Consider the following 25769-nt stretch of genomic DNA (forward strand, 5'->3'; position numbering starts at 1 on the left):
CCAACAGCCCAAGTCTCTTTATTGGATCCTGAGCCTCCCCTCTGGCCCTGGCTCAGGTATTTCCATTTGTGGGACCAACCCACTGGGTGATCTGGGCGTTGAGCTGCTGGTTGGTCCAATCCTCTCGGATGTCATCAAGGTGGCAGTCAAAGTCCACAAGGTGCTGGTGGGCCCGGCCCTCTAGTAATGCTCCCACCATCTGCCGTGACTCTTCCCAGTCCCTCCACATCACTCTGAAATAATAACCTCCATGGCAGTCAAACTCAGCAGGGAGCGGGGCCAGGTTAAGTCTAGAGAAGGACCCTTGGGACAGAACCAACAACAGAGGAGGCTCAGGAGCTGTGGGCTTCCAAGAAGAGGTGGAAGGAGAGGGGCACTCACAAGTTCTTGTCCTTGGGGACCCAGCGGAGACCATGGTTCTCCAGGACGATAACTGGGGGCACGTGAGGCTGGGGTACCAGTTTCTGATTATCCAACTGTGTGGACAAGGAAGGGCTGGTGAGGGTTTCAAGGGTTCCCCCTTCCTCCTTTCTTTCCAACTCCCCATTCTGAAAACCAAGCCTCACCATAATAAGTACTGCATCAGGGAAGAATTCAGCAATCCGCCCAGCGATTTTCAAGGCCAGGGGCCCAGGGCTGTGTAGAGGGAAGATCAGAGGTGTGAGGAGCATTCTGTGGGCAGACTGCATCCATCTGAGCTGGGCCTCCCAGGTCTCAAAGACGTGGATGCAGCGATGGCCTTTCCCTGTATCTGGCCTGGGGGCACCCGGCCTACTTGATGCTTCATGCATGACTGCCTGATACTTCAGTGCTGTGGGAAACAGGTGCTCAGACACTGCTGGTGAGAGTGGAAATCTACGATGGTCTTTTTGTAGAGTAATTTGGCATAACCATCCAAACTTATATTGTATACTATACATATGCTAGCCCAGAAATTCTACTTATAAAGAATTTACTGTATTAATAGGACAGTGTCTGTAATAACAAAAAAAAATGGAAACCACCTCAATGTTTAATGTAAAGCATTAAATTAATTATGGTACGCCCATATTCGTACTATATAGCTGTTAGGTTAAGGTAGCTATTAGTGTAGAGATGGAAAGATGTCAGATATTTATTAAGGAGGGAAAATCAAATTACAAAACAGTATAGTTTGATCCGAATACTTGATTATAACTAGATAGCTTTTTCTATATATATAGTTGACCCTTGAACAATGATGGGGTTAGGGGCACAGAGCCTTCAGCAGCTGAAAATCTGCTGATAACTTTACAGTGGGCCTTCCCTATTCTGGATTCCACATTGGAATTCAACCAACCTTGGCTCCTGTAGTACTGCAGTATTTAGTGAAAAATTTTTGCCTGTTTGTGGCCCCACGTAGTTCGAGCCTGTGTCGTTAAATGGTGAACTGTATACATAAAAAGAAACCTCCTTTAAAAAATAAAAGTTTCCAGTTGAGCTTTCTTTGTGTTTTCAGCACTTGTTGGGGTGGGACGGCGGTGGGGGGGCATCTCAGTTACAGCAGGTGTCAGACTGATATTGTCCTACCCACCCCCACCTAGCTCCTTCAGAAAAATACGTTTCTTTATAGTTCCTCACTGCGTACGCAGCCTAGTGCCTGCTTTACAGTGCCTAAGCCTTGAATGAAGGGAAGATGGAAGGAATGACCAAGAGAGGTTCTCTTGACACCCCCCACCCCATAACCCTTAGCCTTCTGCCTCTGGCTACCCCACTCACCTCTGGTCGTCCAAAGCTGCATTGGCATGGTAGTACCCTGCCACTACCAGCCCGGCCTGCGCGCCCCACACATCCACCTGCCATGGGAAAGGGGCCATCAGTAACTAAATCGTGCCGCCCGCCCTGTGGGTGCGCACTACTGCCAAGAGACCAGGGATGGGCTTGGGCTAGGGGTGTTAGGGGATTTCGCGGTGGTCGATGGGCGTCCGGCGGCGGCACCTGGTTGAGTGCGACCTCCAGCATGACAGACAGGGCCAGGTGGCTGTGGAACAGGGGCACACAGTCGGTGAGGCACAGGCATTCTCCCGACCGCGGCGCCGGCGCCAGCAACAGCCCGTTGACAGCGGCATGCGGATACCGGGCGGCGTGCAGGCTCATCTTCACGTAGGCCCGGGCCGAGATCTCCACCTCCCCCATGGCGAGCGGAGCCCCAGCTCGCGTCCGCGAAGCCCCCTCCAGAGCCCCAGAGCCCTCCTAGGCCCTTCCCCGTGCCCCCTCACTTAGGTTCGACGGTGACGCTGACTCGACTCGAAGGCAGCCAGTCAGCTCAGGCCGACCTCGGCCCGACTCCCGGCCCCCACTTGGCCCGGAATGCAGGCGGCCAAAACAGCATGTTACACCACAGAGCTCCGCCACTCCCGCCCCCAAACGGCGCAGCCTACCACAAGCAAAAGCCGGGCTTCGCGTCCGAGCCGCTTCTGGAGTCACGCCCACATGGTACTCTTTGATAGGCTTAGAGGGTATCGTTTTGCCCAATCACCGGCAGTATCCAACCTCGCCCCGCCCTTGACTGGAAACTAGAGAGTTGCCCGCGCGCTGATTGGCTAGGCTGTCCCACTTCGGCTCTTGATTGCAAGATGGCTGCGTCTGTTACCTCTGCTTCCCGTCCATACAGGCCCTGTTGAGCCCTGTGGGTGGAGCCCGCACCCAAGTCGGGAGTCTACAGGAGCCGTGGAATCTCGAACTTAGGTACATAGCGGACAGCATGGTTGCTGCTATGAAATTAATGGGTCTGTATTCTAGAGTGGTGGTTCTGCCACTTACTAAGCCGTGTTACTTTTCGCACTTCAAGTTATCTGGCCCTTGGTTTCCCCGAGGAAGTAAGAAAGGAGGAGGTAAAGGTCAAAAAGAATTTTATTGACCTATCCTTCCCATAATGTCCTGTGGTATAATTTCCTTCGCCTTAATGCCTTGGAAGTGTTTTTTACCCTCCCAACCCTTGAGAAGAAACCCAACCATCTACCCATAATTTTCGCAGTAAAACCTCATTCTCCCTCTGGGCTTGCCCTGAGCTGATGACAAGGGTTGTACCTTTCTTCATTCCCTGACCTCAGCCGCAGAGCCTTGTCCAAAGCCTGATTATTCTTGTAAGGGCTCTGCCCAAATGCCGTCTCTCCCAGGACGCACTCAAGAGACCTCCAGATGGAAATGATCCTATGAAAGTCCCAAATACAGGTTATATTCATGGCTGATGGCATGTGACAGCCCCCACCCTGTTCTTTAGGATGACTTCCTAAGACTAGGATGGATCTCTAATTCATCTTTGTCTTCCTGGCACCCCTCCCTTTCCTATCACATCATTCACATTTAGTGTCTGGACACAGGTGACACTGAAAGTAAGTGTAATTGCTCAGTCGTGTCCAACTGTCTGTGACCCCATGGACTGTAGCCCACCAGTCTCCTCTGTCCATGTAATTCTCTAGGCAAGAATCCTGGAGTGTTGCGCTTGCCAAGCACCTGGTCGCCTGAGCTGCTCGGACCTGGGAAGGGCACAAAGCGCAGGCCCAACTGAGACTGTGCCTTTGTGGAGTACCCGAGAACCTGAACCTGAGCGGCTTAGACCTGGGAAGTGCATGCAACCCAGGGCCCACTTTAGACAGTTCCCCTGCAGAGCAACCTGGAGCCTGAGCAGTGTAGACCCAGAAAGCACACACGCCGTGAGCGGGGCGGGTTGGGGGGTGGCAAACCCAGTGTGGCCCAGACACTGTGAGCACACCCCACACACGCCAGTGATATTTGTTTGCAGTGTTCCTCCCTCCCCACAGCACGACTGAACAAGTAAGCCTAAAAAAGTGTCCACCACCACCCCCTTGCGTCAGGGTGGAAATCAGACACTGAAGAGACTTGCAAAAGAGGAAGTCAAAATAAACAAGAGGGAATCGCTTTGGAAGTGACACGTGGAATAGATTAAAACCTGGTAGTTAGCATTGACTACATCAGAAGGGGCCTATAGACCTTGAGAAGAAGTATAAGCTGGAACAAGGAACCATCTGAAACGGAACTGACCCCACACTGCCTTCAACAGCTCCAGAGAAATTCCTAGATATATTTTACTATTATCATTTTTTTAATTTTTAAAAATTTTAAGTTATTACTCCTTTAATTTTCATTTTTAAAACCTATTAGCTTGCACAAAAAGACCCTATTTTTAAAGCAAATTTCATATATACATTTTTTATAATTTTTTTTTAATATTGTATTTTTGAGAGTCTAACGTCTAGATTTTTAATCTTTGCTTTTTGGTATTGTTATTAATTTTGCACCTTTAAGAATCCAATCTTCAGTACCCATTTTTACTAAGGAGTATGATTACTGGCTTGATTGCTCTCTCCCCTTTTGACTTTCCTTTTTCTCTCCCAGGTCACCTCTATCTCCTCCCTCCCCCTTCTCTTCTCTACTTAACTCTGTGAATCTCTTTGGGTGTTCCAGGTTGTGGAGAACACTTAGGGAACTGATTACTGGCTAGATTGGTCTCTCTCCTTTTGACTCCCCCTGCTCTCCTGGTCACCTCTATCTCCTTCCTCCCTCCTCTTTTCTCTATGTAACTCCGTGAACCTCTCTGAGTGTTCCAGACTGTGGAAAGCAAATAGGGAATTGATAACTGGCTAGATTGCTCTCTCCCCTTTTGATTCCCCCTCTTCTCCTGGTCACCTCTATCTCCCTCCTCCCTCTTCTCTTCTCCATGTAACTATGTGAACCTCTCTAGGTGTCCCTCACTGTGGAGAATCTTTTCACCATTAACCTAGATATTTTATCATCGGTGCTGTATGGATGGAGAAGTCTTGAGGCTACTGTAAGAATACTGGAGTGGATTGCCATTTCCTTCTCCAGGGGATCTTCCTGACCCAGGGATCAAACCTGGGTCTCCTACATTGCAGGCAGATTCTTTACCATCTGAGCCACAAGAGAAGCCCAGGTGACAGTACATGTTTTTTGAATGAAAGACACACAGCAGAGGTTATCTACACAAAGTATAGGTCATTTATTTCCCTTCTAACCCTGGGCTCAGTACATAGATGGCTTCTCTTCACCCTTTGGGTTGACAATTTTCTCCAGGTTGCTGCTGATAATATGGTAAAGCTCAGCCTGGAAGAAGGCCAGAGGACAACAGTCAGTTTCTCGGCCTTTCCCCTGCCTCCCTCATCCACCTCCCTTAAGGGCTTACTCCAGACTCACATAGAAGGCCCTCAGGTCCAGCACCATGGCCCTGAGCTCCCCATAGACTGCCTCATCTCGTTCATGCACCAGGGCCCGGTAATCCATCTGGGATGTGAGAAGCAAAGCTGAGTCAGCCCCATAGGAGGGTGGGATATTAGTCTTGTTTCCTTATATAAGGAATAGGTAACTTGAAGAATGAGCCCCTTCTCAGCCAAGAAATGGGATCACACAGGATCAGAGAAAAGGGGTCAAGGTTTGTGAAACCCAGATCAGTTTTCTTGGGCTTAATATACTCCACATTGGAAAGGTCATAAACAAGACAAAGAGGACCTCTATCCCCACTTCCTCACCTGCCCCCACCCCAGCCAGCCTCAGCTAAAAGGCGGGTAGACTATGTACTTACTACATGTGTCTCCTTAGAGGCCTTGGCCACAGCATCCCCACGCTCTGAGAAGTACCTGCCAGGAGCAAGAGGAATAACCACAGGAATGACTATTTCGAGAGAGAGAGAGATTCCCTCAGACCTTCCCCAAAGCCCTGTTTCATCCCAATGGGCATGCTCAGCTTTGGGAGTCCCAAATAAATGTCCCTGCAGACCCCCATACTAGCCCTCCAACTGTTCTCACTTGGAAATAGTTGTCTGGAAGGCTTCCACTTTGGTCTTGACTGCATTTACCCTCTCCAACACCTTTTCCTGTGGTGACAAAAGAGATGTGAGGCAAAGAAAACACTTCATCTCCCTCCTTCGCTCACTATCTCCCACCTCCTCCCAGTTCATGTCCAGCTCCTGTCCCTTTCTCTCCAAGTCTCTCCCTGCTCTCAGCATCCTCACATACCCTTTCTTACCTGGATTGCCACCCCAAAGTCATTTCCATCCTCAATTCTGGGGATCAGGTGCTGGATCCATGTGATCACCTACATTAAAAGTTATCATGTAGGAATCATTCAACAAACTCTCTGTTCTTATTACTGCTACTTCCTAATAAACCTACATTTAACTGAGTACTTATTATATGCCAGGCACTGTGCTATGTATTATACATCTCATTTAATCTTCACAACAACCTTTCAAGGTAAATATTCTTATTGTACCCACGCAACAGATGAAAAAACTGAGTCACAGGATGTCTAAGTGACATACTTAAAGTAACCAGTTAGGTAAGTGATAGAGTCAGGATTTGAACTAAGGCAGTCTCCCTCTAGGGCCTAAGTTCTTAAACCAGCTCACTGTTTCACAGCACCTGCATACCTGGTACAGCAGTAGGTTCAGAGGTTATGGAGGTGGATACAGCACCATCTGATTTGGGGATGTGATCACCATTGTGATAAACAAAAGGTATCTAAACACAAGGCACAGAAGGAAGCTTCCTAATTTGGGAATAAGTTCCTGAATGAAGGACTTGAGTATCTAGGGCCTGGCCTTGCTTGTCTTCTCTATGTCCCCCAGTTCCCAGGCTTACCAGAATGCATTTTTCTTTGAGAGTCCAGACTTCTGGCTTAACCAGGGCAAGCAAGGCCAGAACCTTCTCATTCCCAGGGAGAAAGCCGCACTTAGGGACTGTGAGAAAGAGGGGATTTAGACCCTTTCTCATCCAACAGTCAGTGTGCCATTTCCCTTTCCCTAGCCACCTCTTCCTCTCTTACCTTCTTTCTTCTCCTGCTTATCTGTTTCCATCTAAGGGAAAAAGGGGAAAAATAGCTTTAGAAAAGTCATGGAGGTTGGAGGGCCATCATTTACACTGCGTTTATAGCCAGAGCCCTACACCCTGAGTGCCTCACCTCATCATCCTTGGGTGGGGGGTCTGGAATGGGGATGTCCAGTGGGGCCCGGAGAGAATTCAGGTCAGTCACATTGAAGGAGTCCTCCTGCACAGAGCTCACTGTCAGGGGCTGCCCAGCCTCTTCCCCCTCGGCCTGAGTCACAGCCTTCCCTTCACACATCACACCCGCCCTCTGCCTCGGAACCTAGGCTCAGGCTTCATGTTATTCTAATGTTCCCAGTCTACCACTTACAACTGTATTCTGCATTCAGAATGTAGCTGTTAGCCAGAGAGAGTGGATGAAGAGGAGAGAGGCTATGGGATGGGGCAGGAGGAGTTCACACTACTTACTTGCAAGAGCTGATTAAGGTATATGATTTTCTGAGGCAAGAATCTGTAGAGGAATTCCTCAGCCTGTGGGTTATATTGCAATGGTCAGAATCACAGAAGACATTCAGTGAGATGTCTGAGAAGTGGGACTGGAAGGGCCCTTGGAAATCATTGACTCTAACACTTACAAATGAGGGAAATGAAGCCCTGAAAAGTGAAGGGACTTGCCAAAGCTGGGACGCAGCAGAACCAAGAATTGTGGTATTCATTCCTACTTTGGGGCCATGGCTTTTCCCTCCACACCAAAAGAGGGGAGAGGAAGTGACGGAACTGAGGACGGTTTTAAGAGAGGTCAAAGTAAAAGCAGAGATCAATAATTAAGAGCTTATCTTGGGTGGAGGTTTGATAAAGTAGTGCACGGGGCGAGGGTGGGTTTGGGGATCAGTCTGAGAAGTTGCAACCCTCAAGTATTGGCCTTAGATTCTGGATTAAATCGCTTGAATCTTGAAGACTTACTTACCTCCTGGAAAAGATTTTGCCTGAAGACATCCACCTGCACAGAGAGCAGTACCCGGATGTCGGTTAAGGGTCTCGGTTGTCCAGAGTAAGATCCCACCCTCAATGGGATGCCCTCCAACTTGGCTCAGTTCTTTCGCACCACAAGCCAGATTTCCCTGGAAACCTATGCTCAGTGCAGAGATAGTCCAGAGAGCAGGTATCTGTAATCCCCCGAGACAGAAGTGAAAGCACTTAGAGAGGTTGGGAGATTTCTCTGGCGCGGCCTCGTTCCCCCGGAGCACCCAGTCTGGCCTCCATTCAGAGGGGCTCCTCGGCCCCTTCCTGGCCTCCCGGTCCCCCGTTACCTGTTTGCGGGCTTCCCCGCTCAGGCGCACCCCACAAGGCTTGGCCATGCTGCTCCAGCTCCTGCTAGATCTCCGGTCCCCCAGTTCGCCGCCTGGGCTTTCGCTTTCACTCCCGACGTCCAGGCCCGCCCCCCTCAGCCCCGCCCCTTTCCTTCTTTTCCCCCTCCCCCTGGAAGGCAGCAAACCGTAGGGAGCCCCTCTGCCATTCTCAGCCTGTGCGAGTGGGAGAGGCGGTGCTGACTGGTCACAAGCCCAGGGGCTGCCCGTGGGAGGGGCTAGGACAAGTGGAACAGGCGGAGATTGAACAGGGGCTGTCTCTCGAAGGGGAGAGGCTTAGAGGGAAGGGAAAGGACTGCCCAAGGATAGTCAGGGTTGGGGTAGGGATGAGAAGGGTGGGAGAGTGGGAAAGGGTGTGCTCAGTGGTGTGGCTCCCCCAGGAAGGCTCGACTGTGGTGAAGGGTCAGAGAGGGATCAGAGTGAGTGGGAGAAGTAGTAGAAGGGAGACGGGATAGAGGATATGGAAGAGGGGGCTTCCTCCTGAAGGGCGCTCTATCAAGACTGACAGAGGGGCTTGACGGGCTCAGGCTGGCCAGAGTTGAGTCCCCAGCTGAGTGGGATTTCCTCAGTGGGGTGCGGATAGAGAGGACTTTGATGGCAATAAAGTAACCCCGCACCGGGAGCTACCCGGAGAAGGGTGGAACCAGCCTGGACCAAAGAGGGGAAGCGAGCTAAAAGAAGGTTTATTGCCTAGACGCTCTGGGGGAGGAGCCAGGGACTATTTACCATTATAATTGGCTGGGCCTTCATGGTCACGCCCCCTGACTTCCTGGCCCCACCCCATCATAAATTTAAACCCCTCCCGTTCCCCTGAATTTGGGTCTCAATCCCGCCCTCTTTCCTAGTACTTCCTGTTCCCGCTAACTCTGGCATGGGGCCTGGGACCGAAGAGTGACCGTGGCCTGAGTGACCCGGGGCGTCCTCACCGACCAGGGTCGGGCTGGAAAGCCAGACCCCAGACGCTCCGGGCGGTGCTCGGGCCGTGCACAGCCTGCGCCCGGTCCAGTTTGGCAGCGGGCCGGGGCTGACTCCTGTCTCAGGATGCCGGGGGAGGAAGAGAAGCGGGCCTTCCTGGAGGCCCGCGAGGAGCTGGCGAGCGCCCTGAGGAGGGATTCCGGGCAGGCTTTTACGCAGGAGCAGCTCTGGCCGCTACTGGGCACCTCTCTGCCGCCAGAAGCCCGTTACCTGCAGCTGGATGCTGCACGCCTGATCCGCTGCAACGCTCATGGGGAGGTGAGGCCCGCCCCGGCTCGGGAGGAGGACAGAGGACCTGAGGCTGGGCCGGGGCTCACAGCTCTCTGCTCTCTGACTGCTCCCAGCCCCGAAACTACCTCAACACTCTCTCCACGGCCCTGAACATCCTGGAGAAATATGGCCGCAACCTCCTAAGCCCTCAGAGGCCTCGGTACTGGCGCGGGGTTAAGTTTAATAACCCTGTCTTTCGTTCTACGGTGGATGCCGTGCAGGTGAAGCTCCTGGGCCCCTAATGGGAGTAGGAAACTTAGCCTGGGCTGGGGGTTGGCTAGAAAAGGCCTCAGGCTGTGCTGAATGGGTTGAGTCCCAGCCCTATTGGGAAGGGGGCCTGCTGGGCGGTGACTGGTTTGCCTGTGTGGCAGGGGGGCCGGGATGTTCTGCGATTGTATGGCTACACAGAGGAGCAGCCAGATGGGTTGAGCTTCCCTGAGAGGCAGGAGGAGCCGGATCAGCAGCAAGTTGCAACAGTCACACTGGAAGTACTGCTGCTTCGGACAGAGCTCAATCTCTTGTTACAGGTGAGGTATCTCTAGTCCTGAGGACTTAAGCACCAGGGCTGGGGAGACTAGCCTAACAACAAAGCCAGTCTGGGGACTCTCATACTGCTGAATCACAGGCATAGTCTCCATGGTAACTTGGGATCTCTCTGTACTTTTCACTCTGAATGTTGGGGGACCAGGGCTTTGAGGGAGGGTCTTGTTCTAAGGCTATAGGTGGGAACTCTTCTCATCTTGTTTGCAGAATGCTCATCCAAAACCACAAGCACTGGAGCAGCTGCTGAAAGACAAGGTTGAAGATGATGTAAGGAAGGCAGGAATGGGGCTCTGGGGCCTGGTGAACAAAGGAAACCTGTTGTGGGCCTGTGTCCCCAAGCCCTTACTCATTCCCTGTCCTTTTTCCTCAGCTACTGCAGCTCTCAGAGTTTGCCCCCTTACTGAGAGAGATTGCTCCCGGCCCCCTCACCATACCCTCTGCTGCAGGTATTATTGTTCTGTATTAGGGGGAAGGAGTGCTAGTAGATCATATTGATAGAAATTTCCTCTTTCTTCTTGATTATCTCCCTTTCTTTTAAAAAAGAGATTAAGATTGTTTCTTTGGGTAGAAAGATGTGTTGAAAAGTAGTCTGTGATTTGTTTCCCTCCACAGCTGATTCAAATGTAACCTGGTTTTTTTTAGAAAGATATTCTGTTCTTCTTTGTCTCCCGTTCTCCAGGCTCCACTCCTGGTCCCTGCTTCCTCTGTGGTTCTGCCCCAGGCACGCTGCACTGCTCAACTTGTAAACAGGCCTTGTGTCTAACTTGTGATCGCCTCTTCCACGGACACCCAGAACGTGCGCATCACCATCGCCAGACCCTGCATGGACCCCCTCAGGCTGTTCACCCCAGGTGCGAGATCTTCTTTTCTGAGTGGGAGCAAAATTGAGAGAACTTAATATTCCTTGAGTCTACTGTGTGATGGATTTTGTGCTAAAGACTGTTTCATAGATGCCAAACAGCTGGCTCCTGCCCTTCAGGAGATTCATAGACATATATACCAAGCAAGGTATACATACATAGATATAGTCATAGCAAAATAGATTGTCATGGTGTGCGAATGGGTAGTGGGAGGATGCACCCTAGTTAGAAGGATCAGGTCAATCAGTTGGCAGTATTTTAAGCATCTAATAGGGGTGAGGCTGAGATATTTACCAGCCAGACCTGAACTTTAAGCTGTCATTTCACCGTTGACCAGGCTATGAGTATGTGAGTATTCCAGGCATAGAGGATAACATGTGCAAAGGCCAGAGCCATGTGCTGTCCTGCAGGGTATGAGGGGGCCCATGGGTAAGGGGCCCAGGCACCCCCTCAGCAGGCCATGTCTGTTTATCCATTACAGCCTACCTGCCTCAGCTCCACCACGGCCTCAGCCAGCCTCCGTGCCGACCCTGGGAGACAGCTCTGATCCTGCAAGTGCCCGTCTGCCCTGGCCCTGTTCTGCCTGTGCCTTATTAAATGAACCTTGGGCAGTACTCTGTGTGGCCTGTGATCGGCCCCGAGGCTGTAAGGGGTTGGGTCCTGGAATCGAGGGTCCCCAAGGAACTGGGGGCCTAGAACCTGAGCTTTCTCGGGGTCACTGGGCCTGCCAGAGCTGCACCTTTGAGAACGAGGCTGCGGCCGTGCTGTGTGCCATATGTGAGCGACCTCGGCTGGCTCAGCCTCCCAGCTTGGTGGTGGATTCTCAGGATTCCGGCATTTGCCTGAAGCCCCTTCAGGTATCTTGTTCCTGGCCTTCTGATCTCTTTATTTAGATCTGTTACCACAGGCCATTCTCTGCTTCTTCATCCTCTGTTTTCCCTTAGTTCCCTGGTATCTTCCCCCAAGCTTCCTATATTTCCATTTTGAGCCTTAGCCAGCCTTCGATAGGATAATTCTTTCTGCCTTTCCAGCAGGGGGATACTGTGCTTTCCTCTGTCCAGACTCCAGCGTGGTACTGTATTCACTGTACCTTCTGCAACTCGGGCCCTGGCTGGGTGTGTGCTATGTGCAACCGGACCAGCAGCCCCATCCCAGTACAGCAGACCCCCCAGCCCCAGGCCAGCTCTTTGGAAGAGCGACACCCTGAACCAGGGCCTCCACGACCCCTCTGTGCCCCCGTGACCAGTTCCTGCGGGGACCTTGAGAAGCAGCGCCAAGACAAGATGAGGGAAGAAGGACTCCAGCTGGTGATCAAGATCCGGGTGAGGACATGGGCCTGGGATGAGCTTGTCGGGGAAGGGAGAGGCTGCAGTTGATTGATGGGCATTCTCAAAACCTGTCATTGTCAGCAGCAGCTGCCTGAACCCTTCCCCCATGGCAGGTATCAGACTGTGCACTGCTCACACGATCCATGGTCTCAAGCACTGTCAGCATTTTGATCCAGGCTAAGGGGAGGATGGGCTTCCCTGGTGGCTCAGACAGTAAAGCGTCTGCCTACAATGCGGGAGATCTGGGTTCGATCCCTAGGTCGAGAAGATCCCCTGGAGAAGGCAATGGCAACCCACTCCAGTACTCTTGCCTGGAAAATCCCATGGACCGAGGAGCCTGGTGGGCTACAGTCCATGGGGTCGCAGAGTCGAACGTGACTGAGCGACTTCACTTCTTCTTCAAGGAGGGGATGGAGTGTGCCCTTCCTGCTGGGCTCTCTATCTGAGCGGGGCTGTTTCTTAGGAAGGGGAAGCTGGAGGCGCCTCTCCAGAGGAGGTCTTCTCGGCTCTGCAGTACTCGGGCACCGAGGTGCCCCTGCAGTGGCTGCGCTCAGAGCTGCCGTACGTGCTGGAGATGGTGGCTGAGCTGGCTGGACATCAGGACCCAGGGCTGGGCGCCTTTTCCTGTCAGGAGGCCCGGAAGGCCTGGCTGGATCGTCATGGCAACCTGGATGAAGCTGTGGAAGAGTGTGTGAGGACCCGGCGGAGGAAGGTATAGCAGCCGTGCTGGAGGTGAGGCAGGGTTGAGGGCTGTGGATCTAAGAGCCTCGCACACCCTGATTCACTCCTTCTCGCCCCTCCCAACTCACAGGTGCAGGAGCTCCGGTCCCTGGGCTTTGGGCCTGAGGAAGGGTCTCTTCAAGCCTTATTCCAACATGGGGGTGATGTGGCACGAGCCCTGACTGAGCTACAGCGCCAGCGCCTAGAGCCCTTCCATCAGCGCCTCTGGGACAGTGGCCCTGAGCCCACCCCTTCCTGGGATGGGCCAGATAAGCAGGTGCTGGAAGGAGGTGACGAGCCCACTTAGTAGGGCTGAGGGCAGGCTGAAGGGTAGGCTCCCTGGGGTCTGACAGCCACATCTTCCCTCTCCACCTGAATCGCCTTGCAGAGCCTGGTCAGACGGCTTTTGGCAGTCCACGCACTCCCCAGCTGGGGCCGGGCAGAGCTGGCGCTGGCGCTGCTGCAGGAAACACCTAGGAACTATGAGCTGGGGGACGTGGTGGAGGCTGTGAGGCAGAGCCAGGACCGGGCCTTCCTGCGCCGCTTGCTTGCCCAGGAGTGTGCCGTGTGCGGCTGGGCCCTGCCCCGCAACCGGGTGAGTCTCCACTGCCTCCAGCCTTAGAATTGCTCTGTTCCCTTTGGACCTCCCCTCTACCCCAGTCCTGTCTCTCATGTCTTTTGCTCTGCAGTTGCCCATGTGACCCTGAAGGCTTCTGGGGAGGGGAGAGCAGGAATAGGCCACCTCTCTCTCTTTTTTTTAATGTTCTATTATGAGAAATTTCAAGTGTGCAATAGTAGAGAAAATTGTATAAGAAATTCAGCCTCCCTCCCTCCACTATGTATTCATCATCACGCTTCAACCATCATTAATGTATGGCCAATCTTTACTTTATCTACACAGGATTATTTTGAAGCAAGTCTCAGACATCAGATAGTTCACTAGTAATATTTGCATATCTATCTCTAAAAGATAAAACTCTTTGAAAATACAGGCACCAATGTGCCACTGTCATGCCAAAAAAAATTACCACTAATTCTTTAATGTCATCATCAAATACCCATTTGGTAGGGATAGGCCCCTTTTATCTCCTGAGCCCCTTCTAACTTAACTGTAGGTCAGAAGTGGCAGTTCCTTGGCCAAATACAGCCCAGGTTAGTTAGGCTGGCCGTGTGTTTTTGTTTGTTTGTTTTTACTTTTTATTTTAAAACAATTGTAGATTCACAGAAAGTTATAAAAATAGTACAGTCTTGTGTGCTCCACCCACCTCCCAATGGTGACATCTTATATAATTGTAGTGTAGTGTCAGGACCAAGAAATAAATATTGGTACAATGCTAGCTAGACTGCAGACCTTGTTCATTTTGTACGTGGATGTGTGTGTTTGTCGTTCAGTCAACCAAGTCGTGTCCAACTCTTTGCAGCTACAGCACACTATGCCTCCCTGTCCCTCACCCATCTCCCAGAGTTTGCCCAAGTTCATGTCCATTGAATCAGTGATGCTATCCAACCATCTCATCTTCTGTCACCCTCTTCTCCTGCTTTCAATCTTTCCAAGCATCAAGGTCTTTTCCAGTGAATCCACCTGTTCACATTAGGTGGCCAAAGTATTGGAGCTTCAGCTTTAGCATCAGTCCTTCCAATGAGTATTTAGGGTTGATTTCCTTTAAGATTGACTGCTTTGATCTCCTTGTTGTCCAAGGGACCCTCAAGAGTCTTTTCTAGCACCACAGTTCAAAAACATCAATTCTTTGGCTCTCAGCCTTCTTTATGGTCCAGCTCATATCTGTATACAACTACTGGAAAGACTATAGCTTTGACTATACAGACCTTTGTTGGCAAAGTGATGTCTTTGCTTTTTAATACACTGTCTAGGTTTGTCACAGACAAAGAAGCAATCATCTTCTAATTTCAGGGCTGCAGTCACCATCCACAGTGATTTTAGAACCCAAGAAGAGGAAATCTCTCACTGCTTCTACCTTTTCCCCTTCTATTTGCCATGAAGGAATGTGACTGGTTGCCATGATCTTAGTTTTTATAATATTGAGTTTTAAGCTGGCTTTTTCACTCCCCTCTTTCACTCATGAAAAGGCTCTCTAGTTCCTCTTCGCTTTCTGCCATTAAAGAGGTATCATCTGCATGTCTGAGGTTGTTGACATTTCTTCTGGTTTATGCATGTACTTGTGTGCAATTTTATCTCACATGTAGATTCATGTAACCACCACTACAATCAAGATATCACAAAAGCACCCCCTTGTGCTACAGCTTTAGAGTTGTAACCTTCTTCCCCTCCTCCTGTCATACAGCAAGCACTAGTCTGTTCTCCATTGCTACAGTTTTCTCATTTCAAGGATGTTTGTGTGTTTGCTGTTTATGGCCATGCCACATGGCTTACAGGATCTCAGTTCCCCAACCAGGAATTGAACCCAGGTGCTCAGCAGTGGAAGTGTGGAATCCTAACCACTGGACCACCAGGGAATACCCCCCCTCCCTTCTTTCCTTTTTCAATTAATGGTTTTTTTTAAAAATTTTATTTTCTACTGGAGTATAGTTGTTTTACAGTGCTGTGCTCGTCCCCCTCCCTTCTTTCCTTTTTTAATTAATGTTTTGGTTTTTTTTTAATTTTATTTTCTACTGGAGTATAGTTGTTTCACAATGCTGTGCTCGTTTCAGGTGTACAGCACAGAAAAGTGATTCAGTTATCATATGTTTGCTTTTAATTGACTGAGGATGCCTTCAGAAGATCTTCTTCCGTTTACATTAGGTCTCACCATTGTCTTTTTTTTTTTCCATCTGAAGGTCTTCAGACATTTAGGTTGCCTGGCCAGTTGTAGCAGACACCAGGCCGCTGCCCCTTCCACCGGCTGGCAGCTGTAGCTTCTGACCCCTCCCCTCCCATCCTCTCCCCTCCACCAGATGCAGGCCCTGACCTCCTGTGAGTGCACCATCTGCCCCGACTGCTTCCGCCAGCACTTCACCATCGCCTTGAAGGAGAAGCACATCACAGATATGGTGTGCCCTGCCTGTGGCCGCCCCGACCTCACTGATGACACACAGCTGCTCGGCTACTTCTCCACCCTCGACATCCAGGTAGGGCAGTCCCTCGGACTCAGGGTGCCCTGGGCTTTGAACAGGAGCCTTGCCCGCCTGCCACTTTCGCATCCTGTCCCCAGCTTCGAGAGAGCCTAGAGCCAGATGCCTATGCACTGTTCCACAAGAAGCTGACGGAGGGCGTGCTCATGCGGGACCCCAAGTTCTTGTGGTGTGCCCAGGTCAGTGGGCTGCCCAGAGGTGCTGACCGGAAGGAGGGGTGGGGAGTAGCACATGGTCAGGCCTTAGATAGCTTTATGCTCTTGCACCCACAGTGCTCCTTTGGCTTCATATACGAGCGTGAGCAGCTGGAAGCAACATGTCCCCAGTGTCACCAGACCTTCTGTGTGCGCTGTAAGCGCCAGGTGAGGCACGTCTAACCTTTTGGAATACCTGCTGAGCCACTGCAGGTGCTGTGTTAGACTCAGGGTTTGCTACAGAACAGAACAGACAAGCTCTCTGGTCTCAAAGAGCTTACAGGCTAGCAAGGGAGGGAGGGGGCAAGGTTGAGGAAGGGAGTGAGAACAGAAGTATATACATCACCATGTGTTTATGAAGAAAACAAATAGGAATCTGAGGTCAGGAATAACAGAGTGGACCTACCTGGTACATGAGATTGGGAGGTTAGCTAAGTCTTCTCTAAAATGGCTTGATTTAGGAACTTCCCTGGTGGTCCAGTGGTTAAGAATCCGCCCTGCAATCAGGGGTTCAATCCCTGGTCGGGGGACTAAGATCCCACATGCTTTGAGGCATCCGAGCCTGTGTGCCACAATTAGAGCCCCAGCAGCTTGCCACAACTAAGACCCATCAAAGCCAAAAGTAAATCAATATTTACAAATAAATGAAATGGCTTAATTTAAGCTCAGGCCTGAAAATTAAAAAGTCAACTATGCAAGAAGTATTTGAGAGAGAAAGAACAAAACACGGAAAGGCCAAAGTCCAAAAAAGTGTTGTATGGTTGGAGCCTCAAAAGCAAGGGCGAGAGTGCCAGGTGGTCCAAGAGGAGCTAGCTGCCAGATCAGGAGAGGTCATGATGAGGCCAAGCGAGGAGGGGATTGATTGGCCTTTCATTCTCTGTTTTGGCTGTGCCATGGGTCATGTAAGATCTTAGTTCCCCAGTTAGGGATCGAACCTGCGCCCTCTGTAGTGGAATAGTGGAGTCTTAAGCACTGGACCACCAGGGAAGTCTCAGGTCCTTTCATTCTAAGACTGAACAAGGGGTTATGCGCCTTCATGTACCTTTAAAATGTTGAATATTTGAATGGATTCCTAGTCTGAGTGAGCCCAATAAAATTGGCTGTTTATTCTTCATTAAAAAAAAAGTTAAATATTTGATACCAAAAATTTGCATCTGTCTTATGAAACACAATAATAAAGTGAACACCTGCCACCCTACCTCCAAACTTCCAAGCTAGAACACTCCCAGTGCAGTTGAAGCTGCCTGATGTATGCATTCAGAGGCACACTGCCTGCCGGGTGGAGGCTGAACCACAGGGGAGCAGGAGTGGAGGCAGAGAGACTGGTCCTCGAGGCAAGCAACCAAGGCGAGACCTGACCTGGCCTGAAGTAAAGGCGGTCAGAGGAGGGATAAAGAAAAGGGGAGCTGGGCTAGAGTGACAGAAACGAGACTTGCTGGTGAATGTGTCAGGTGTGGAGAGATGAGAGAACCAAGGCTGGCCCTGCAGTTTGGTGTTGGAGCACAGGGTGGATGGCAGAGCTGTACACTGAGTCAGGGCCCTCTGGATCTGAGTGGGGTGGCCAGCAAGCAGGGCCTGGCATGGCGCTTTCATGGGAAGCTTGCTTCCTTCTGGCAGTGGGAGGAGCAGCACCGAGGCCGGAGCTGTGAAGATTTCCAGAACTGGAAACGCACCAATGACCCAGAATACCAAGCCCAGGGCTTGGCGATGTACCTTCAGGAAAACGGCATAGGTAAGGTGCCCAGTCATCTCTCATTGCGAAGAATGACACTCTTTCCCGGGGCCTGAGGAGCAGCCCCAACCCTGACCCACTGACCCTTGCAGACTGCCCCAAGTGCAAGTTCTCGTACGCACTGGCCCGAGGAGGCTGCATGCACTTTCACTGCACCCAGTGTCGCCACCAGTTCTGCAGCGGCTGCTACAATGCCTTTTATGCCAAGAATGTGAGCCCCCAGGCCTGGGATGGAAGGGGTAGCAGGGTGGGGCTCCCATGAGGAGGGGCGGAGGCAGTGGAGGAGCAGCCCAGGGGAAGAGGAGACCGGGGCGGGGGGGGGGGGGGGGAGTGGGTGAGGTGAAGCACCTCTCTCTGTCCCCTCCCGCCTTCTGCTTGCTCCAGACCCTCCAATGTCTCCATCTGCCCCACCACTATACCCCTCATGCAGGGGTTCCTGAGAGGCCAGGACCCCAACAGTTTCCAACTGCCCCTCTCCCATCTGGGTTTCCACCAGAAATGTCCAGACCCTAACTGCAGGGTGAAGAAGTCCCTGCACGGCCACCACCCCCGAGACTGCCTCTTCTACCTGCGGGACTGGTCTGCTCTCCGGCTCCAAAAGCTACTTCAGGTCGGGTGGCCAACTTGGCTGGTGTTGCCAGCTGCCCAGGAGAGGAGGCAGGGTGTAGGGTGGCAGGAAGGGAAAGGTCAGACGCGGAGAAATCAGCAGGCTGGCATCCAGGGAAACTAACTCCCAACCTTCTGCCCTCAGGACAATAATGTCATGTTCAACACAGAACCCCCAGCGGGGGCCCGGGCAGTGCCCGGAGGTGAGTGTCAGGACAGGCCTGGGAGGAGGGGCTGGCTCCCGCTGTGTGATGGATGAAGGGGGCTTGGGTGTGGGGTTGAACCAGAATGCAGAGCCCGTCCTGTGCCTGCTTGTTGTGTCCTTTGGTGAGTCAGCCTCCCCGAGCTTGTTTCTTCCTCTGTGAAGCAGGCTCGTGTCCAGCGTACAGCCCAGCTGTTTTATGTAAGGCCACATTCAAGCACCTGGTACCTTGATGCTAATTTTATTCTCCCATTCCCAGAGGATAGTGATTCATTAATTAACTCAATGGCTATTTAATGAGACTTACTAGTTGCACTGTTTTAGGTTCTGTGAGGACAACAGAAAAGATGTTGCATGTGATTCAAATCTATCCCACTTCTCACCATCTGCATAGAGTAAGACCTTCACAGAATAAGCTAACCTTGTAAGAGCTTAGCTAAATGCAAGGACAGCAGGTCCCTGCTTCTGTATCACAAGTGGTCTGCACAGTGGCATGTTTCCCAATGCCCCCCCACCCCCACCCCCATTAGAGCAGGGACTCCTATTCTCAGTCCTCTTCCCAGAGGCTGCCTCCCACGTTCCCCTGGGCCTTTGTGGTCAGTGGCCTCCTCCAGGCAAAGGGTTCCTTCCTTCCCTTACCCTTAGGTGGCTGTCGAGTGATGGAGCAGAAGGAAGTTCCCAACGGGTTCCGGGACGAAGCCTGTGGCAAGGAGACTCCCGCTGGCTATGCTGGCCTCTGCCAGTGAGTGCCAGGCGGGGCATGGAGCTTGGTGTTGTGGGGAGAACTGGGGGTGTGCCTGGGCAGAGAAGTGGGCCTCTGGGAGTAGTGGGTCCTGTGAGAAGTGGGAGGGAGGGAGCCCTCCAGGCAAGGGCACAGCGGGCAGCACGCACAGGTTGGCAAGTGCCTCCAGGAGCAACAGGTGAGGGGCGTCCGTGCGGTTCTTCCGAGTACGCTAGTGCCCGGCACACTCAGTTAGAATCAGCCAGACAGAACAAATGTTCTACCCTTTCATCTCCTCAGGGCGCACTACAAAGAGTATCTTGTGAGCCTCATCAACGCCCATTCACTGGACCCAGCCACCCTGTATGAAGTGGAGGAACTGGAGACAGCTGCGGAGCGCTACCTGCACGTGCGCCCCCAGGCACTGCCTGGGGAGGATGCCCCCACCTACCACGCCCGCCTGTTACAAGTAAAGCCTCCCCTCCAGCCTTGCCTCTGACCCCACTCTCTAGGAGTCCCCTTTCCAGCCTGTGTCTGAGTCCCAGGCTTCCAGCATCATTTGTCTTCTCTCTCTTTCTGCAGAAGCTGATAGAAGAGGTGCCCTTGGGACAGAGTATCCCCCGCAGGAGGAAGTAGCTGAGAGCGAGGGTCCCAAAGAGGGGCCTGTGGTTCGACTCCCACAGGAACAACTCTAGCACCAATAAAGAGGCATTTCCTTGCCCAGGCTTCTTGGTAGTCCTTCTTCCTTCCTGACCTAACTAACCATCCGGGGGCATCAGGGAAAGGGGAGTGGGGTGAACAGAGCTTTGTAAAAACTTGTGGGTGGCCAAGGGCAACCCTCCCCATTCAGCCACCTGGCCTGGGCTTCTTCCTTCCCTGCCTCCTTTGTTTCTTTCATTGAATTCAGCTAATATCTGGGGTCACCTAGTAGGTATCAAGCAGACATCATGGGGGGAATATAGATGGGCAAGTGGTACAGAGCTATCCAGAGGCCCCAGGCCAGACCCCAGGACACTGCAGCCTCCCAGGGGAAGCAGCGGCGTCATAGAGACGTCAGATACAAGCAAGGGGAATCCTCAGGGAGGAAAGGGAAGGAGCCTGAAGTAGGAGAGGCCCTCCTCCATCTTCTGACCAGCAGGATTCCAAAGATAAGGTTCTCAGATGCTGCTTCCCCCTGGTGGTAACCAGTTGCCCTGCAACTCTGAGACCACGTGATTTCAGGGAAAGGGCCCTCCCTGGAGGAGAACTGAAACTTAGGGTGGGGACTGTAGGAAGGGGTGGAGAGATACGGAAGCTGCCCAGCTGGGAGCTGAGCTGAGCTGAGCTGAGCTGAGCTGAGCTGAGCTGAGGTCGGCTGAGCCCTGGAACTCCCTGCACAGCAGCTCAGGTAAGATTAACCAAAAATGGGTATCAGCTTGGGCCTAGGTTTGGAAAGCCTGGCCAGACTGGAGGTGGTGGGTAGGGGCTTTTGGGGACGCCTCTGCTAGACTGAGGGATAGACAGCAGAAGGCCTGTAAGCTAGGGAGCTAGAAGTTTGTCCTGAGTGAAGACTGATCCGGGGCCAGTGTCCCAAGCCCTACAGGCCAAGGGCAGGAGGGCCTGCTATGGGGCTGTTTGGGGAAGAATACTGCCCCATCTCCTGATTGTTTTCTTGCCTTCTGGCCCTGCCCACTTCCGCCCCAGCTCTGCCCCAGCCCCCAGCTCCCTGCCCCCCCTGCTCCTGGGACAAGCACAGAGGAAGTTTGGGAAACATCAAAGGAGTTGTGAGGGTGGTGGGTGAAGAGGGCTGATGAGACATCTCAGAAGCAGCTACTGTAAACACTGGGGATCAAGATAGGACGTCTCCCCTGGAGCAGGACACCAGGGGAATTCTCTTCCAAACAGTAGATTCCTGAAAAATACCAAGACAAATGCCTCGGATTTCCCTCCAGACGCCACAGTTGGGATGTTGAAAGTATTTTTGGTACTTGCTAGTGATGGCAGAAATGAAACAATTCAACCCTAGAATTTTGAGATATGTCTGGAGGCAAAATAAAAATGGGATCTCCAGGGGCCTTGGCCAGAAGCCAACCCCAAGGGTCAGGGTCTCACTCTTCCCAAAGTGTCAGTTCCCCTGACATTTCTGTTGCTCTTATCCCCAGGATGGCATCAGGCAGGATGCGCTGCACCCGAAAGCTCCGGAACTGGGTGGTGGAGCAAGTGGAGAGCGGGCAATTCCCAGGAGTGTGCTGGGAGGATGCGGCCAAGACCATGTTCCGGATCCCCTGGAAGCATGCAGGCAAGCAGGACTTCCGGGAGGACCAGGATGCCGCCTTTTTCAAGGTGAAAGGCCTGGAAACTGACCTCTCGGAGGGAGGGATGGAGCACACGCTGGCGCTGTCACCCTGTAGGATGACAGATAAAGGGGAGATTGGAGGGTAAGACCAGCCCCATGCAAGATGGAAAGGCAAAACTCAGCATGGATCTCACGGTGGCAACAGCTGAGCGTAAACCTAGCTTGAGCCCTTCTGTGCGAGCGCTCAGGCTGTACATCCGTGAAGCCAGCCGGGTCAGTGGTCCATTACCAGTGATCTCTTCTTTACTGCTGCTGTCTTCTAGGCCTGGGCAGTATTCAAGGGGAAGTACAAGGAGGGGAACTCGGAAGGCCCTGCCATCTGGAAGACTCGTTTGCGCTGTGCTCTCAACAAAAGTTGTGAATTTGAGGAGGTTCCTGAGATCGGCCATAGGGATGGCGCTGAGCCCTACAAGGTGTACCGGCTGCTGCCATCAGGAACTGTCCCCGGTGGGTGTCCCTATGCCCCACCACTCCTAAAATCAGTAGCTGGGGGTGGAGTGTGGGGGGAAGGATGGTGTTCTGTGCCTCCCGGGAGGGTGGTGGGCCTCCCTCCAGGCCCCTCATTCAGAGATCTGCTCTGTCCTTGGGAAGGAGGTTCCCTGCCCAGTCTTGCCCGTCCTTTCACTGCCTCCTGTCTTTCCCTTTCCTTTTGTCCCCACTTAAGGCTCTGACATTTGCCTCCCTCTCAACGTTCTACAGCTCAATCAGGGACCCAGAAATTACCATCAAAGCGACCCCACAGTTCTGCATTCTCTGAGAAGAAAGAGGAAGAGGTTACCACAAAGAACTGCATACTCAGCCCCTCCTTGCTCCAGGAGCCCCCTCAGAATGTGAGAGCAGGGGAGGGAACCGGGTGGGTCTGAGGGCAGAGCAGTGACTGGGGGCAAGGTGGGCCAACCACAGGAACTGTGTCTGCAGGAGACAGTGGAGACCAACGGGGGAGCTGGCCGTTTAGACTTTGGGAGCAGCGGAAGCAGCAGCAGCAGCAGCAACAGCCCTGAGCCTCAGGAAGGTACTGAGTACTCTGCCTCTTGTGTCATCCTCCACACCACACCCTCTGGCCCTTGGACTCCCTGGTCCACTCTGAATGACCAGTACCTCTGCCTCCCTTCCAGGTGGGGACACAGCTGAGGCTCTTTTCCAGGGAGAATTGCTGTCCCTGGAGCTTCTGCCCCCTCCAGATTCAGGTACTTGGCATTTGTGACTCACCCCTGCCCCTGTCTCCCTTCATCATCCTAAGGCCATGCATGTGTTATCTAATCTGTCAGGCCTTGCAGCCGGCTACCTGACCCAGAGACACTGGTTTCTAGGCAGCATGCCTGCTAGATTCTAGACTCCACACAACTCACTTCTCAAAAATACCCCCTACACATTCTCTTCCCTGGAAATCCACTTTGAGATGTTGATTCTGTGGGTTAAGTAGAGGCCTGATCTCTGGGACCCTCTTGTAAACTGTAAGACCCTGGGCATTAAGGCCTCAGTGGAAACCTATGTATTAGCTCCTCTCCTGAGTGCTGGGAGCCAGGGAATTCCCATGGTGTAGTGGTAAAGAAACTGCCTGCAATGCAGGAGACCTGGGTTTGATCCCTGGATTGGGAAGATGCCCTAGAGAAGAAAATGGCAACCCACTCCAGTATTCTTGCCTGGAAAATCCCTTGGACAGAGGAGCCTGGAAGCCTACAGTCCATGGAGTTGCAAAGAGTCAGACACACACATAAGGGCTGGGAAAGCATGAGTGGAAGACTCCCCTGGCTGCTGAGGGTTGGGGGATGAGGATAGGAAAGGCAAGGGTCTTCTCTGTCCTCAGAAGGTACGGCTGCTGCCCCTGCCTCGCAGCCTGCCTGGTGCTCACCAGCCCTCATTTGGTCTCTCTCTCTGAGCCCCATGTTCCTTGCCAGCAAAATGAGGGTGTTGGATTTGCAAGGCGTCCCTCTTCATTTCTCCAGAACTTCCTGCCAGTCAGTGGGCCCCCGGGAGGGCACTGGTGCAGCTGGCATTTCTCTGTCTTGCAGACTACTCGCTGCTGCTCACCTTCATCTACAACGGGCGTGTGGTGGGTGAGGCCCAGGTGCAGAGCCTAGACTGCCGCCTTGTGGCTGAGCCCTCAAGCTCCCAGTGCAGCATGGAGCAGGTGATATTTCCCAAACCCGACCCATGCGAGCCCGCCCAGCGCCTGCTGAGCCAGCTCCAGAGAGGGGTCCTGCTGGCCAGCAACTCCCGGGGCCTCTTTGTGCAGCGCCTCTGCCCCATCCCTATCTCCTGGAATGCGCCCCAGATGCCATCTGGCCCGGGTCCGCACCTGCTGCCCATCAACGAGTGCGTGGAGCTCTTCAGAACCAACTACTTCTGCAGAGGTGAGGTTGCTCCAGCCAAGCACCTGAGCCCTTTCCCCCACCTCCACTCCCCGCCTCTGGGCCGGCTGTCACCCTGTGCTCCCTCCAGCCAATCTCCCAGCACAGTCCAGGCCTGGCCCCTGCACTTGTGTGGTGCACATCCCAGGGCTCAGCCCTGGCAGCCCCGCTTCCTGGGCCAAGGCCACAGAAGATGAGGCCCAGGTGGAGCCCGGCACCGTAATAGCGCATCTCAGGAGCGCCACCACATGGAAGCATACAGTAATTACAAGAAGGTGCGCTTTGCGCCACACCCCCCTCGCCCGCCAGACACACTCGCACAACGACCATCCACACTTGTGAGAGCTGCGCATGTCACATGTTCTCACCCACTGCTTGAGCTGCCCTCGGGTTCCCCCTCTCCCAACCATGCTGAGAATTCCACTTCCTGCCTCCATTCAGCTCTCAACTGGACCTTGGGACTGGGGCCAGGAATATAGGGGACGCAGAGCGTCAGTGTGGAAGGGAGTGAACAGGCAACCAAGGTGTGGCATGGCTGTGTTAGCAGCCAGGGCTGCTGCCAAACGGACTCTGAGCTCCCCCAGCAGAGAGGTTTCAGGGTGTGTGACGATCGGCTACCCCTGATGGGGGCCCCTTTCCCTGTTTGTCCTCAGGTGAGTAGCAGTTTGGTTCCTAGCACAAGACAGCAGTGTCACCACCCCCGGGCTCCAGCTCTAGCCTTGTTCTCCGAGTGGCCCCATCACCATCCCTCTAACTCCGTAATGGGTTCCTCCTTTGTCCTTCCCTGCCTGGGGCCTTCTGTCTTCTCTTTCTTCCAACTCCTGGCCTTTTCTCTCTCAGACTTGGCCAGGTACTTCCAGGGCCTGGGGCCCCCACCCAAGTTTCAGGTGACACTCAATTTCTGGGAGGAGAACCCTGACCCCAGCCACACCTCACAGAGTCTGATTGCGGTGCAGGTGAGTCAGCAGAGCCTGCCTGCATGGGGGTGGTATGTTCCAGAGAAGGGCGTACTGGGGAAGAAGCCCCGGGGTATAGCATCCGGCCCTGTGGTGCCCACAGACCCCTCTCCCACTTCTCTGCACAGATGGAGCAGGCCTTCGCCCGACGTATGCTGAAGGAGACCCCAGAGGAGCAGGCGGCCACCCTGTCTCTGCTGCAGAGCCTGCAGGACCCGCTGCCTTCTCTCCTCTCTATCCCGCCGGTCTTCTTTGAGACAGCCTCAGCCTCCTTGCTGTCGACCTGCCTCCCCCAGTGAGCGTTCTCATTGGTGGTCTGTGGTGACTTTGTCCCTCAGCTCCTCATGGACACCGATTGGTGGGAAACTCAAGAATAACTTTTTTTTTTTTTTTTTCAATTTTGAGATATACCCTCTTTCATCTCTGAGGAACTGAACAGGCAAGTCCAAATGGTGTGAACTCAGTGGGCCCTTCCCTCCGCCCCCAACCCTAAAACCTAGCACTTTATATTTTTGTCTTAGATCTTCACTAAGGATTTAAAATAAAATGTTACTGAAAAAGGACTCCTCATTGGATTCATTGAGAGAAGAAGGCAGCAGGATCACAGGGAGATGGTGGAGATGTCGCCTGAGAGCAGGGTTCCCAGGGTCTCTTCCTGCTGGTGTCTCTGGGCCCCTCTCCCCTGATCCACTCACAGTTTC

At 52.8% G+C, this 25769-nt stretch overlaps 4 protein-coding genes across 7 annotated transcripts; 2 read left to right on the top strand and 2 right to left on the bottom strand.

Annotated features, from left to right (window-relative positions):
* Positions 1-22: 22 nt before the first annotated feature.
* Positions 23-2303, bottom strand: EMC9 (ER membrane protein complex subunit 9). 3 transcript variants are annotated; one of them, XM_068965860.1, is made up of 6 exons: positions 1957-2303; positions 1738-1814; positions 1319-1408; positions 567-636; positions 382-476; positions 23-233 (listed from the first exon to the last, which is right to left on the bottom strand). In XM_068965860.1, exons 1-6 carry the CDS (start codon positions 2152-2154, stop codon positions 53-55), a joined length of 711 nt encoding a protein of 236 aa, XP_068821961.1. In that variant the 5' UTR covers positions 2155-2303; the 3' UTR covers positions 23-52. The 3 variants fall into 3 exon arrangements, with proteins under 3 accessions (XP_068821961.1, XP_068821962.1, XP_068821963.1); XM_068965861.1 differs by having other exon boundaries at positions 23-246; XM_068965862.1 differs by lacking the exon at positions 1319-1408.
* Positions 2304-4992: 2689 nt separating this feature from the next.
* On the bottom strand, positions 4993-8245 carry PSME2 (proteasome activator subunit 2). The gene is made up of 11 exons (XM_068965216.1): positions 8129-8245; positions 7786-7818; positions 7287-7349; positions 6955-7041; positions 6820-6850; positions 6636-6733; positions 6022-6090; positions 5802-5869; positions 5579-5633; positions 5194-5280; positions 4993-5103 (listed from the first exon to the last, which is right to left on the bottom strand). Exons 1-11 carry the CDS (start codon positions 8174-8176, stop codon positions 5023-5025), a joined length of 720 nt encoding a protein of 239 aa, XP_068821317.1. The 5' UTR covers positions 8177-8245; the 3' UTR covers positions 4993-5022.
* Positions 8246-9083: 838 nt separating this feature from the next.
* RNF31 (ring finger protein 31) lies at positions 9084-20277 on the top strand. The gene is made up of 21 exons (XM_068962448.1): positions 9084-9418; positions 9505-9651; positions 9802-9957; positions 10181-10240; positions 10344-10419; positions 10653-10824; positions 11315-11690; positions 11865-12155; positions 12625-12873; positions 12973-13158; positions 13270-13476; positions 15795-15968; positions 16052-16150; positions 16244-16333; positions 17783-17897; positions 17990-18108; positions 18394-18507; positions 18649-18706; positions 19351-19447; positions 19727-19895; positions 20009-20277. Exons 1-21 carry the CDS (start codon positions 9227-9229, stop codon positions 20060-20062), a joined length of 3201 nt encoding a protein of 1066 aa, XP_068818549.1. The 5' UTR covers positions 9084-9226; the 3' UTR covers positions 20063-20277.
* A 422-nt stretch (positions 20278-20699) lies between these two features.
* Positions 20700-25568, top strand: IRF9 (interferon regulatory factor 9). Of its 2 annotated transcripts, XM_068962465.1 has the most exons (10): positions 20700-20813; positions 21568-21748; positions 22025-22208; positions 22461-22591; positions 22680-22773; positions 22877-22948; positions 23774-23892; positions 23998-24115; positions 24953-25068; positions 25197-25568. In XM_068962465.1, exons 2-10 carry the CDS (start codon positions 21569-21571, stop codon positions 25365-25367), a joined length of 1185 nt encoding a protein of 394 aa, XP_068818566.1. In that variant the 5' UTR covers positions 20700-20813; position 21568; the 3' UTR covers positions 25368-25568. The 2 variants fall into 2 exon arrangements, with proteins under 2 accessions (XP_068818566.1, XP_068818558.1); XM_068962457.1 differs by lacking the exon at positions 20700-20813 and having other exon boundaries at positions 23774-24115.
* The last annotated feature ends 201 nt before the right edge of the window (positions 25569-25769 follow it).

This window comes from Capricornis sumatraensis, chromosome 2 (assembly GCF_032405125.1).
Source record: "Capricornis sumatraensis isolate serow.1 chromosome 2, serow.2, whole genome shotgun sequence".
NCBI classification, from domain to species: Eukaryota; Metazoa; Chordata; class Mammalia; order Artiodactyla; family Bovidae; genus Capricornis; species Capricornis sumatraensis.